This window comes from Sinocyclocheilus rhinocerous, unplaced genomic scaffold (genome assembly GCF_001515625.1).
Source record: "Sinocyclocheilus rhinocerous isolate Xijiao unplaced genomic scaffold, SAMN03320098_v1.1 scaffold412, whole genome shotgun sequence".
NCBI lineage: Eukaryota > Metazoa > Chordata > Actinopteri > Cypriniformes > Cyprinidae > Sinocyclocheilus > Sinocyclocheilus rhinocerous.
In genome coordinates this window covers 263,274-276,162 of record NW_015642498.1, presented here as the reverse complement: position 1 = coordinate 276,162, position 12,889 = coordinate 263,274, and the positions used below count along the sequence as shown (strand labels likewise).

Below are 12,889 nucleotides of genomic sequence, written 5' to 3'. Positions count from 1 at the left end.
CTTATTTTATTCTATTTTATATATTTTTTAAAGATATTATGAGAAATTATTGTATTACCTGATAATGTGACAAAAATGCTTCTCAAAAGTTAAAATGGCTTAAAAAATGTCTTATACTTTATAGATAGTAAATCTGTTTTTAGCTCATTGGCAGTTTATATTTATTTGTAATTTATTAACTAATTTCATTTATATTATGTTTCATTTATATTAACTAATTTCATTTACTTAATTTCATCTATTAAACTAAAGTGTGCTTAATTTCAAAAGGAACAATTTTTAGCTCTTGCAGCATTTTTGCTGTTACTGGCAATATATAGAAAATAATGTAATTTCTCAGGAAGGACAAATTCAGTTGTTTAGTTTGGTGATTTATAAAGCACATCTAAAAACAACAGATGTTGAAACCAAAGTGCTATACAGGAAATATACAACAGGATTAAAACTAAATAAAAAAAAAATGTATTATTCTTTTTTCATTATTACAAAAGATTTCAATTTTTTTCTTTTGTTTCTTCAATGCAAATAAACTGTTAAAATATATAAAAATTATTATTATTTTTTTATTTCACCTGCTGAGCTGTGTTGTCATTTTATGTAAATGAAGCAAATTCGCTGAAAGATCTAAAGGGGCCTCAGTAAGCAGAATGTGACTCTGGAGCTCTGGCCCCGTCTCCTGGACTGCTGCTGCTGCTCACTGTGCAAGCAGAGTCAGACTCAGAGGTCTGGAATATCTGTTCCGTGACTTGTAGAAAGAGAGAGAGAGAGAGAGAGAGGGAGGAGAGGAGGGGAAAGAAAAGAGGAGGGGGGCTCAAGAGGAGAGGAGTGTAATAGGAAACCAGTCCACCCTTCTCTCTCTCAATCTTCTCAACCTCTCTCCTTCCCTGTCCCGCAGTCAGCCGGTTGGAATAACACCTCGCTTCACTCTCGCTGGGGAAGTCCACGCAACACTACGTCTGAGACTACAGCACTCACCCACTCCCTGCTCAGTGAGGACAGCACGGCTGGGAAGCCTCAGAAGGTGAGTCCCGTTAGGGGCAGATGGGCTCCTGTGTGGACCGAACGGGACAGATTTAAGGGAGGGGGGACTCCAGGCTCAGGCTAACAGGTGCAGACGCCCACCAGAGACAGGAAATCATAAGACCTCATGCTTCAGCCACTGAGAGAAGAGTCTATATAAAAAAAAGATGTTTATTTTAGAAATAGACACTCATATTTCTGAGCTTTGTTTTTTACTCAAAAAAAAAAAAACCAACAAGGAATTCTTTTAAGACCTGATGATGTCCCAAAAATGTTTCTCAGAAGCTAAAATAGCTTAATTTCAGTCATTTTTACATGTAAATTTACTTAGTATTTTTTTCTTACCCCATTAACATTTTTTATTAATTGCTTTTGCTTGATTTTAGTGAAATGCTAAATTTAAATGTGTATCGCTTGTTTAAAAAAGTGATTTGTTGCTTTCAACCAAATTTCATAGATGTGTTTTGGAACAAAATCGGATTTCTTACCTAATGTTCCATTTGTAATTTTCTTTATTAGATATTGTGAAAAAGAGCTATTGTCTAGTTGTCTCGATTTGATCACTGGTATGTATTTTGTGCATCCTGAGCGTTTCATTTTATAGGTAGAGACATTGGGGAATGTGTGCTGTGTGTCTCACAGACAGGACAGCAGTGAGTGTGAATGAGTCTAGGGAGTTTGAGACTTAAGACAGTGATGTTATTATTATATAAGTGTGCCCTAAAGATAGTATCTGGGATTTGGTCTAATACAAAATGCAGTATTGACTGGGGACTTTTACTGCTGTCACATTGTGGTAGTGAGTGCATGCCTGGTATTGTGCGAGTACGAGTCTGTGAACGACAGGGTGTGGTATAGTGACGGGCAGCTCTCTTTAAAAAAAGGGCAGCACTTATAAAATGTACTAAAAATATCAAATTACAACTAAAATATGATGTTTTCAATTTTTTTTTTTTAAAGATTTGAATCTCTAACATTAAACTTTGGCACATTACTTCTCCAGTACTTCTCAGTTTGTGATACAGACATGATTTGGCAATTTGTTGTGAAAGTTTGCTTTTATTGCAAAAGGTGTGATCACATTCATATTCATGAGTGAAAAAGGTCCATTGTCTATTGTCAATAGCGTAGCAATGTATGAAGCACAGCTCACACAGAAGTCACTTTCAAACCAAACAGCTTTCTGTTGGTCAACGCAGTAATTTTGTGTGACCAACTTGAACCCATTGCAAAATCTGCACTGGGAAATCTTTCTGCCTCACTCAGAACTCATGGATTCCTATTGAAATGACTGGATTTCGCTAGCAAAAATTCACTGAGTTGCAAGTAAGCGACAAATTTCATCTGACGGATGATAAAATTTAGGGCTGCAAAACGATTAGTCGTGATTAATCGATTCAAAATAAAAGTTTATGTTTACATACTATATGTGTGTGTACTGTGTATATTTATTATGTATATATAAATACACATACATACATGTATATATTAAGGAAAAATATGATAGATTTATATGTAAAATATTTATATTTGTATATAATATGAATTATATACAAGTGTTTACATACAAATATTTTTTTTAAATATATTCATATATGTGTGTGTATTTTAGTGCGGTCACACGATTAATCGCGATTAATCGCATCCAAAATAAAAGTTTTTGTTTACATAATATATGTGTGTGTACTGTGTATATTTATTATGCATATATAAACACACACACATGCATGTATATATTTAAGAAAAATATGTTATGTTTATATTTTAAATATATTTATAATATAAATTATATGAATATAAATATCTACATGTAAATATTTTTGAAATACATACTGTAAGTGTGTGTATTGATATATACATAATAAATGTACACAGTATACACACATATATTATGTAAACAAAAACTTTTATTTTGGATGCGATTAATCGCTTGACAGCACTAGTGTATTTATATATACATAATAAATATACACAGTACACACACATATAGTATGTATACATAAACTTTTATTTTGAATCGATTAATCGCCACGAATCGTTTTGCAGCCCTAATAAAATTGACAAACAAAATCTCACGGACTTATTTTAAAGGAGAAACCCGAAACATATACAAAGACTTGAATATCACAGAGACTAGCAAACACATAGCAATGCTCTGGCGACCACCAAGAACACCTTCATGGCAGTTTTGCACAGGCAAGTAGAGCTACAAAACAACATTCATACTGTATAATGGAATTTCCATAGCATTGTTTTAGAACATCACAAAAGGCACTTAATTTCCTTCCATCCGTTTAACCTATTTTAGATGAGCCAGTTCTTAGTTGAAGGTGGCTGTTATATTCCTCGTGAGCAATAATTGGTTTTGACTGACACTTTCATAAGGAGAAAGATGGAAAACTCATTACGCAGATAGCCATGATAAACACAAGACGATAAGCTTGAAGATAAACCGCTCGTAATACGTTTCCAGGCTGCTGTGCTCCGAGCTGAAGCGGTATGAACGCACATTATGACAGCTTTGATAGACGTTTGAGTTTCTCAGATGACACTGTGATCGAGCTTGGATCGTGTTGTGGTTAAAAGCCAGTCAGAAATCACCTCATGACAGAATTCATTAGGAATGGGGAAATGTCAGTGAAATAGTTTTAAACAATTCAGCCAAATGTCATAGACTTTACATTTCCTCCAGAAATGTGAGAGGTGCTAACATAAAGTTTAATAGGACTACTTGTGCTAACCAGCCATGATGCAATAAAGCAAAACAATTTTTTATTTATATTAAATAAAATTTTAGTTAGTTAGTTAGGCCATGTCCACACGTACGCGGGTATTTTTATAAACAGAGTTTTTCCTTCTTCCGTTTAAAAAAAAATCTTCGTCCACATGAAAACGCAAACGCATGCTATGAAGCACTGTCAAGAGCATGCCAAACCAGCAGGTGGCGATATAATCTCAACCGTAAAGCCATGTTGGCCAATCAGAAGCCTGAAAAAGTTTCCAGTAGGTGGAGATAACAGCGCAGGCGTCGACGTCACAAGCCAAAAACTCAGGTTTCGCTGTCTACACAATAACGCTGCAACCGGAGTTTTTGAAAATCTTCACCCTGGCAGGCGTTTTCAAAAATGTTCGGTTTCAGTGAACTGGCGCTGCGTTTGCGTGTGGACAAACGGCCTAACCGCGTAGAAAAAGCTGCGGTTTTAAAAATAACCGCGTTCGTGTGGACAAGGCCTTAGTTAGTTAGTACTAACCAGCTGCAATGTAACAAGCAATGACCGGTCCAAAATCTTACCTATAACTGAAATGATTAACAATAAATAATACTCCATTACAACATATTACAGTAGTTATGTTCTATATATTTTTAATATTATTTTTTATTATTAATAATATATTTTTTATGATATTATTATTATTATATGCAATAAAGTTAATTTCTCAGTAAACTAATTCTCAATTAAGTATGTGATTTTTTATTTTCTTGCTTTAACTGGAGACTCAACAGTTTCTAGAAAGATGAACTAGAAAGATGAATTCTACATCTATCAAATGTTTAATGCCCACCATAAACATAATACTAAAGTGATCCAAGGCCAATCGGTAGTTAACCGTTTCAAGTCGTAAGATTACGGTATGTAGCTATTCTAATTTGTGTTGGAAGTAAAAATAATAGAGAGACCACGGAGTGATGCAAGAGATATAAAAGTAGCCCTGGAGAAATGTACTGTTTAGCTGTCATTATAGAAAAAAAATATTTGATCACTGAATGCTGCGACTGACCAATCAGAATCAGAAGCATGGTCATTAGACACATAATTAATGAGGGATTATGTCTCGTTTAAGCGTTGTGATCATAGAAGCTTGAACATCAGCTCATGCTTAGTTTTGGCTGAGTGATGGATCTATGATGGCCCATGATGACTTTCGCATCTGTATATATGTCTGGCAGGCTCTGACCAGCAGTAGAAAGCCATTACTGTCCAGAGAGCGGTAGCCTCCACCCAGCTTAAGAGCTTCTCTCCAATACATGCTGCCAAAGACATTTCAGCTCGCTGCAGTTTATCATATGCTCAAACAAACACACGCACATGTATACACATGCGCACCCTTGTAAATATGCACTCATAACTAATAAAAAAACACCATTGAGACTTATTTATTCTCCTCATCACAAACACTCAGGCAAACACACTCTCACTTATAAATATATTCTACACAAGCATACAAACTCATGCGGTCCTGTTGTACATAATATGTTCTTGCATTAGTGTGGCGGTACTTCAGTACTATAAAGTTACCATCAAATAACTAAAATCACACAAATCACTAAAATTTATTGTGACGAGGGTGAGTAAATGACAGAATTTTCATCTTTTGGTGAACTTTCTCTTTACATAAAAAGAAAAAAGACTTGATATGACACGGCTTCGTAAAAATGTGGTGCTCATGGCGTAAGGTGCTGAAAAACCAATGAAGCACGTCAAAGATCATCCATATAGCAGATGATTACATACAAAACGAAGTGCATTTGAACTGTGCAAACGGCACCTTAAGTGGTGTTTTCCTGCATTGCTGTTCACTGTGAACACACCCTGTGCAGTGTGTTCATACCTTAGTGAGTCAGACATGCACTGTAGATGTCTAGTACAAAGTTCCTATCAATCTTTCACATGATTCATGTATAAGACATGAGCATTGAGACTGTGCTATTCTTACCCTGTTCTTTGTCCTTCTGCACTCTCTCTGCTACAACACAAACATATCATTAATACAAAATTATGAACCGCATGTATTCTTATTTTCCAAGAGTGTCCTGGTCAGAGAAGGCTGTCTGTTCTGCCTGGAGCATAAAGCAAGAGTTCTTCCACAGGAAATCAAACTTCTCCCCATGTATTATTGAACTTTTGTTGTCCCATAGCAAAATAGAGAGGAAAGAAACACAGGGAAGTTTCCATTCATTATTTTGTTAGAAATAAAAGCATCCATTTCTTTGAGCTACCCCTACACTGACATTCCTTTTACACTGTAAAGGTAAAATATCGACTCTGGCTGGACAGGAACCATTGTTTATACAGCACTGGCTGATATCATGACTAAATGCATTAACTACATGACACTTTCTCAGCACTAAGACTCACAGTAGGCCTTTAAGGAAAATGCTTTCATGGATAGCAAGGCACGACTGTTATGATACAAGCGTTGAAATATGTATTTTAACTGGCTGGTTTTGATACACTGTTGATTTAGCACTATATCAAAGCCATTTTTTCACACAGAAAGTGGCTAATGTCTCACATTCAAAAAATGTTGAACTTTTAAAAGGAATGTTGTGGGTTCGATAAAAGTTGAGCTTTATCAAAATCTGCAGCATGATGTCAATTACCACACTGTTTCTTAGTTTGTAAAAATGCATGTGCTGTAATGCACTTATAATGGAAGTCTATGGGGCAAGAAATTGAAGCTAAATGAAGCTTGCATTTAAGCGGTTATGTTAATTTTTTCATACAAAATGTGCATTATTTGAGGTTTTACAAAGTGACCTTTTTTACAGCTACTTTACAAGTCAAATGAGCTTACCAACGTAATTCTTGTGATTTGCCACTTGTCTCTTTACATGATCATGACAGGAGTTAAAAATGAGGAAAAAAATAGTATAACTGAGCATAGGCGTAATAGTCTTATATCGTCTGTTAACGTGCATGATTGTATATTTGAAACAGTGTGAATTTGAACATTTATCCAGGTGTAATGGCTTGCCCCATAGACGTATTAAGATATAAGAGAATTATTGTAAATGCTATATACAGTATATCATCCAAGTAAAAATATCTTAAAACTCTTTTATCGTAAAAATAATTCTTAAAACAAGACTTCATAGTTTTCATAAATTGTATCTTCAATATACTTTTATTTTGTCTTACGCCACGCACAGAATTTTTCCCTTGTTTTAACTTGTACTTAAAGTAAAAGACAAAGTCTTGTACTAAAATACATTCTTTGAAAACGTATCTTAATATCTTACGTATCTTTGCTTCTCAAGAGGTATCTAACATTAAAATATATTTACATTTAAATAATTTAACTGATAAATAAGGCATACATACTTGTTATTAATGGAATTTTTAAGTGTCTTATTCCTTTATGTAATCCACCTCCACCCTCAAAGTGCATATATTATATGCTCTCCATGTACTTTAAAAGTTGAAGTCTCCCCAGTACAACTCTTTTGTCCTTAACCGTTCCTTCACCTTATCTTTGCAGGTGGGCTGGTCTGGGTGTCTCCTCAGCAGTCATGGGGAGATCAGGAGCGCTCTGGGTTTGGTTGCTTGGGACGAGCATGCAGTTGTTACTTCCCCTCGTCCTCTGTGTCACCTGCATCCATGGTCTTTTTCCACCACAGCCACGTGTCTTCCTGTCATTTCAAGGTAAGAATGATTCATGTCAGACTCCAATCAGCACATTTCCTTTTAGATGGGGTCCTCTTCAAGTAAGGTCATCAGAGTGCTCTAAACCAGACTGAGGGGTCTATTTGTCCTTCATTATATCCCTGTGCCACAGTCATGAGCTCTGAATGTGCAACTTTGGCTTTGACAATGTGTTCAAAATTGCTAAAATACTAAAGATTGGCTGAAGCTTTTACTAACATAAAGATATGCTTTTTATTGGTCTTTTGTTCATTGATTAGCAGAGAAATCTTCACATTCATTAACATCACTTTGTTGAACAATGTGGACATTTTCTGAAAGAATTGTATTTTTGGATTAGTTCATAAATGGCAAAGTTACTTATAATTTGGGACACAGTCAAACCCTTTAATCTGATTAAACTAAAGTCAGATCAAGGAAATAGTGAATACTTTTTGGGTACACACTGGACTGTTATTAAAAATATGACATTAGACTACTAGTTGAATTACATTTTTCAGATAAATTGTTGAAAATATTTTTCCTGATCACCAGACTTGCACAATACCGATTTAGCAGGTTTAATTGCGGTTTAATTTCAACGTGTCACTATTGCAGTCAGTTTAATGGTCTGCAGTGATAAACTTGCTTTAATCTGAAGTGCTAAATATCACAGTGACATTTAATACATGTTTTTGTTGTTGTTAATATATCCACAGTATGACATAAAGCTTAGATTATGTGCTTGAAACATTATCTCTGGGTGCTAACTCAAGAATAATGTTTCCATGACTTTGATCATTCTAATGGAAATGGCTGAGCTGGTCTCATATCGGATGTCAGATCTTTCCTCTTATCTGCTGCAGCAAACATTTAATATAGTTGAGTAAGGGAATAGGCGGTGTGTCAGTGCATACGGCATCTAGATGGTCAGGTGTAGGATACCAGTTGCTCTGCTTTCTGGGAAAACATTTACTTTAAGATGACTTTCTGATCTGAACAGATGTGACTATTTTGTTGGTGTAAAACGGCCAAATAGTAAGTAATCTTTTAAATATCCAACTTAAAGGGATAGTTCACCCAAAAATGAAAATTCTGTCATTAATTACTCACCCTCATGTCGTTCTAAACTTGTAAGACCTTTGTTCATCTTCGGAACACAAATGAAGATATTTTTGATGAAATCCAAGAGCTTTCTGACTCTGCATAGACAGCAATGCAACTGACATGTTCAAGACCCAGAAAGGTAGTAAGGACATCATTAAAATAGTCCATGTGACATCAGTGGTTCAACATTAATTTTAGAAAGCAACGAGAATACTTTTTGTGCGCAAAAAAAAACAAAAAACATTTTTTCTCCACCATGTCAGTCTTTGACGCGTACGCGTTCATGAGAGTACCACGATGGGTGAGTAATTAATGACAGAATTTTCATTTTTGGGTGAACTATCCCTTTGAAACAAAGTTCTTAAAACTTTCATCTTTGTTGGTTTCATACATTTCTGAACAAATTTTCTACAAAAAGTTCATGTAGTGTAACTATTAAGTATTACAATTCCTTTTTGAATACACGATTATTTTTTTTCTTTTTCAAAAGGTAAAAGGTTAAAAATAAAGATAACCCATGTGACCTGAATATTTTAAAATAAAAAATATATAATGTAAAAGATTATGTCCACAGTTCTATTTTCAAAAAAAGATTGTTTTCTTTCATATATTTTTCACATGTAGTAATTATAATTATACAACCTGGGCATTTTTGACTAAACAACAATGTACCAAAGTTACTTTTCATTTACAAACCAAAAAACATTTTACACCATTCAAGTTGTTGGTGTAAACTGCATTTTTAAGTGTTATTTATTTATTTTAATTAAATAGATATGGACTAAATATTGAGCATTTTGTCACTGACTCAAATATAAGAGTCCAATTTATGCTTTGTTCCTCACTGTTTGACATTGTCTGGATTTATCAGTGATGGACATTTGTTTCTTGTTCTTACAATTACGCACTTTTTTACAAGTTTTTTACAAACTTTCCAGCTTTCTTATTCCTTTCGATCCATGTTTTTGGCCTAATTTGTCATTCTATTCTTTCTCCTTGTCTTTCCAGCACATTCCCTCGTGTAGTCATCCGTCTATGTCTTATGTGCTGAAAAGAAGCAGCAGGAAGCTTTGGTAATAGTGTCAGAGCAGATCGTGCCATGGAAAACTCCGCTCAGACTCAAAGCATTCTGGAATGGTTTTGCATCTTTCTGAAGAACGCCACGTAACATGCTCTGTTTGACATTAATAAGAACATCCTAAACAGCTGGCAGTCAGTATTCGGCAAACAAATTAAAGCCAGATTAGTTAGAACTAATCAAGTTAGCTTCATCTTAGACTATGTGTCTTCACAGCAGGTGTGGATTTGTGTAATGTCTTTGTGAGGTTGAGATTGTCTCTGGTGAAGTCATTCAGACCCGAGACCTCTGCAAATGATTTTCGTTTGAGAAAAGATTTCGCTAGGTGATATAGCGTAAATGCCAAAGACATCCCGAGCATCGAAAAATCAGATGCGTTTGTATTTTGTAGAGTGTTTCACAGTAAATGAACAGTGTAATGTATAGCCTGGGAATGTATCAACAGAAACGATTTACGAGGTCCTGGTTTGTCATCTACATGATTTAGACATCCCTTTAGTCCCTTAGACCATCTGGATCATTTTCATCTTTCTGAGAGTTTTAGAAGAGGACAGATGTACAGGTTAAAAAACGTGAGTATTATAGCGAGCAGGGTCTGAATATGTCAGCTGGATTGGACTAGGAATGCTCCAGATGTTCTGGGGTGTTTGAGGAGCTCCAGTAAAGTCACATCTGAAAGCATCTTTATGCAGAGAGCTGGGAGCTTTGGGTGTCTCTCAGCTTCCATGACTAGAGAAGGAAGGAGGAAGAAAAACAAAAGAAGAATGGAAAAAGAAAAAACTCAATATTCCAGTTGAAGTTATTCCTTAATGAATAGCAGAATAATTGAACAAATTAAGAAAAGCTAAAGATAAAAATGCTTTCTGATGTCAATTCATAAGCACATTCTACTGAAAACTGTGTGCAAATCCCCATTTCATTTGTATGGGATGTTCTGTAAAGCTCGTCTTTGCCAACAACAGTAACCAATGGCAGCAGAACATAGCAAAGGGTCAGTTACTCCATGTGATTTGAACCAAACTAACACCTTGTGAAAAATAAACCTGGGTGATAAAGTCGGCGTCAGAATGTTTAACTGTTTGCCGGTCAGTCTGGCGTGAGCTCTTTTGAAACTCGAGTCTGAGGGTGTCTTTGCATAAGGCAAGACGTAGAGTGCTTGTGTCGTGTTGTGAGGGGAGCTGCTGTCTCTGAAATTCTTCCTATCATTACCTAATAATCTGTTCATCCAATGCAATTGCCCGGCAAAAGGAACTCAATAATAAACCATGATGAAGCTGAACCACGTCCGATGAATAATAATAAACATCTGCAATATACAGCAATAAATAAGGGATAACGCATGATAATAATTCTCCTCTGAGTAATCAGGAAATTATCCAACAAACATGTCCCAGTCATTTTAAAATAAAATAAGCAAATAAATAAATTGGGGGGAGTTCTGTTTGGGAGGAAACAACCAGACATTTGCCAATTTCATGAAGTCAGCCTGATTAATAATGCATTCACTTCAATTAGGACACAATCGCAAACAGTTGGGTGTTAACTTGGCTCAGCCCCTTCGTAAGGATAATGTCTGTTTATCAGTTCTGACCTGAATCCACCCAATCCAAAATTTGGTTTAAACCACATGTGTGAACTTGAGCCAGGTAACACAAGGCAACACCCTTAGCAAATAAAGAAGATCATGCATGCTTTATTTGATACCCATGTTGATCTGTCCATGGGTGGTTTGTTGTGGTTTTCAGTTAACTTTCAGAAAAGTATGGCATTTTAGGAATCCGTCATAAGGTATTCTTTCCAATAATGAGACAAACGCAAATGTTTTCAGCATCAACATTTGCCCTTTAACGCAGCTTTTTCACGTGACTCCCAACACGAGTAGTCTGACCTTCACGTTGTTTTACTAGCTATGTCAAACTCTGTTTATATCAGCTGACAGTTCTGTTCTTTGTTATTTATAAACCGATATTTAACAGCGTATCAACTGAGGCAAGTAATGCATTTCATAATATAATCCATGCTTTTAAAAAATAGAGGATGGAGAAGGCAGCTGTTTTGCACGGCATAGCCGGGTGTTTCCATGTCGGGATGGGAAGTCATCCATGACAAATTCATGCCAGTTTGCGTGCATGCACAAATTTACTCTTTCCACAAAAACACGCACCACACATTTTTGTCCTCGGATTGTTTTGGTCATATGCAATTATGCAGTATTAAAACACTTTTATCCTCCAGCAGGCCACAACACAGCATTTAAGTGCACATGTGTGCCATATACTAGCACTGATGCCATAATTTGAGACCGTTAAGCCTTCATACATTTATGAAAATACACGCGGGAACTTTAAAAAAAGCCTCATCTATGAAAGTCTGATTTTTATCTTAATTATAGTCCTTTTACAGCAGAAAATCAAGACTAACATTTGCTCAAACCCAGTCATGGCTGTATCACTTTGAGGATTAAACAATGTTGACCTCAGCCAACATCACATTCATTGGCTATAAGTTAACGTCTTAGACATAAATCACTTCTGAGTTGTGGCTGAAGCCCAGAAGTGTGATGCTGAACAATCGATTCAAAAGACTAAAACTTTGGTTTGACCATAATGATGATGTTCCTGCCCTGATACATGTGATATCTCACACTAAGTGTACATTTACACGACACAATTGACCCTTTGCAAAGTCCCACCCCCCTTGTTGTTATGCCCGACAAGCCATGGTGCTCTTACAACACACACCATGTTCTCAAGCAGTAAAAAATACATCGCGGAGCAAAGAGGACATAGGCCTGACACGATAACAACTTTTTGTTGTGCGATATATTGCCCCAGAAATAATTTCGATAAGCGATACTATTGTCATTTTAAAGACCATTTTATGCCACTGAATTATAATGTAACAGCATAATAATGCAAGAAGGCCTACACACTTCCAAATGACAACAATCTTTTAATTTTTAAGAATATTTAGATCATGGAAATTAAACCTGAATAAATAGTAAATAAACATTTTCTAACAAAAAGTGCAAAGCAGAAAAAAAGAAAATTGCACAAAGAACTTGTATGGAAATTTTTCCATCTACAGATTTGTCCCTGACCTTCTTTTCTCTGTAAATTAAGGGTGCACACTATTGCTGAAAAACACAATCACTACTCAGCAGTCAGATGTCCGTATGCACAAAGGCACAGATCCCTAAACAAGACCATATCTGCAGATGAAACTTTTTTTTGTAGAAGCATTTTTTAAATTTGAACTAGCACCTCATGACTACACCACG

At 35.7% G+C, this 12,889-nt stretch overlaps 1 protein-coding gene across 1 annotated transcript in view; it reads left to right on the top strand.

Moving 5' to 3' along the window:
• Positions 1-577: 577 nt before the first annotated feature.
• Positions 578-12,889, top strand: part of LOC107755880 (semaphorin-3C-like) — a 57,616-nt gene continuing 45,304 nt past the window's right edge. Inside the window, exons 1-2 of the mRNA XM_016572840.1 lie at positions 578-1,021; positions 7,282-7,445. Of these exons, the coding sequence (XP_016428326.1) occupies positions 7,313-7,445 (133 nt within the window). The 5' untranslated portion in view covers positions 578-1,021; positions 7,282-7,312. The remainder of the gene's footprint in view (positions 1,022-7,281; positions 7,446-12,889) is intronic.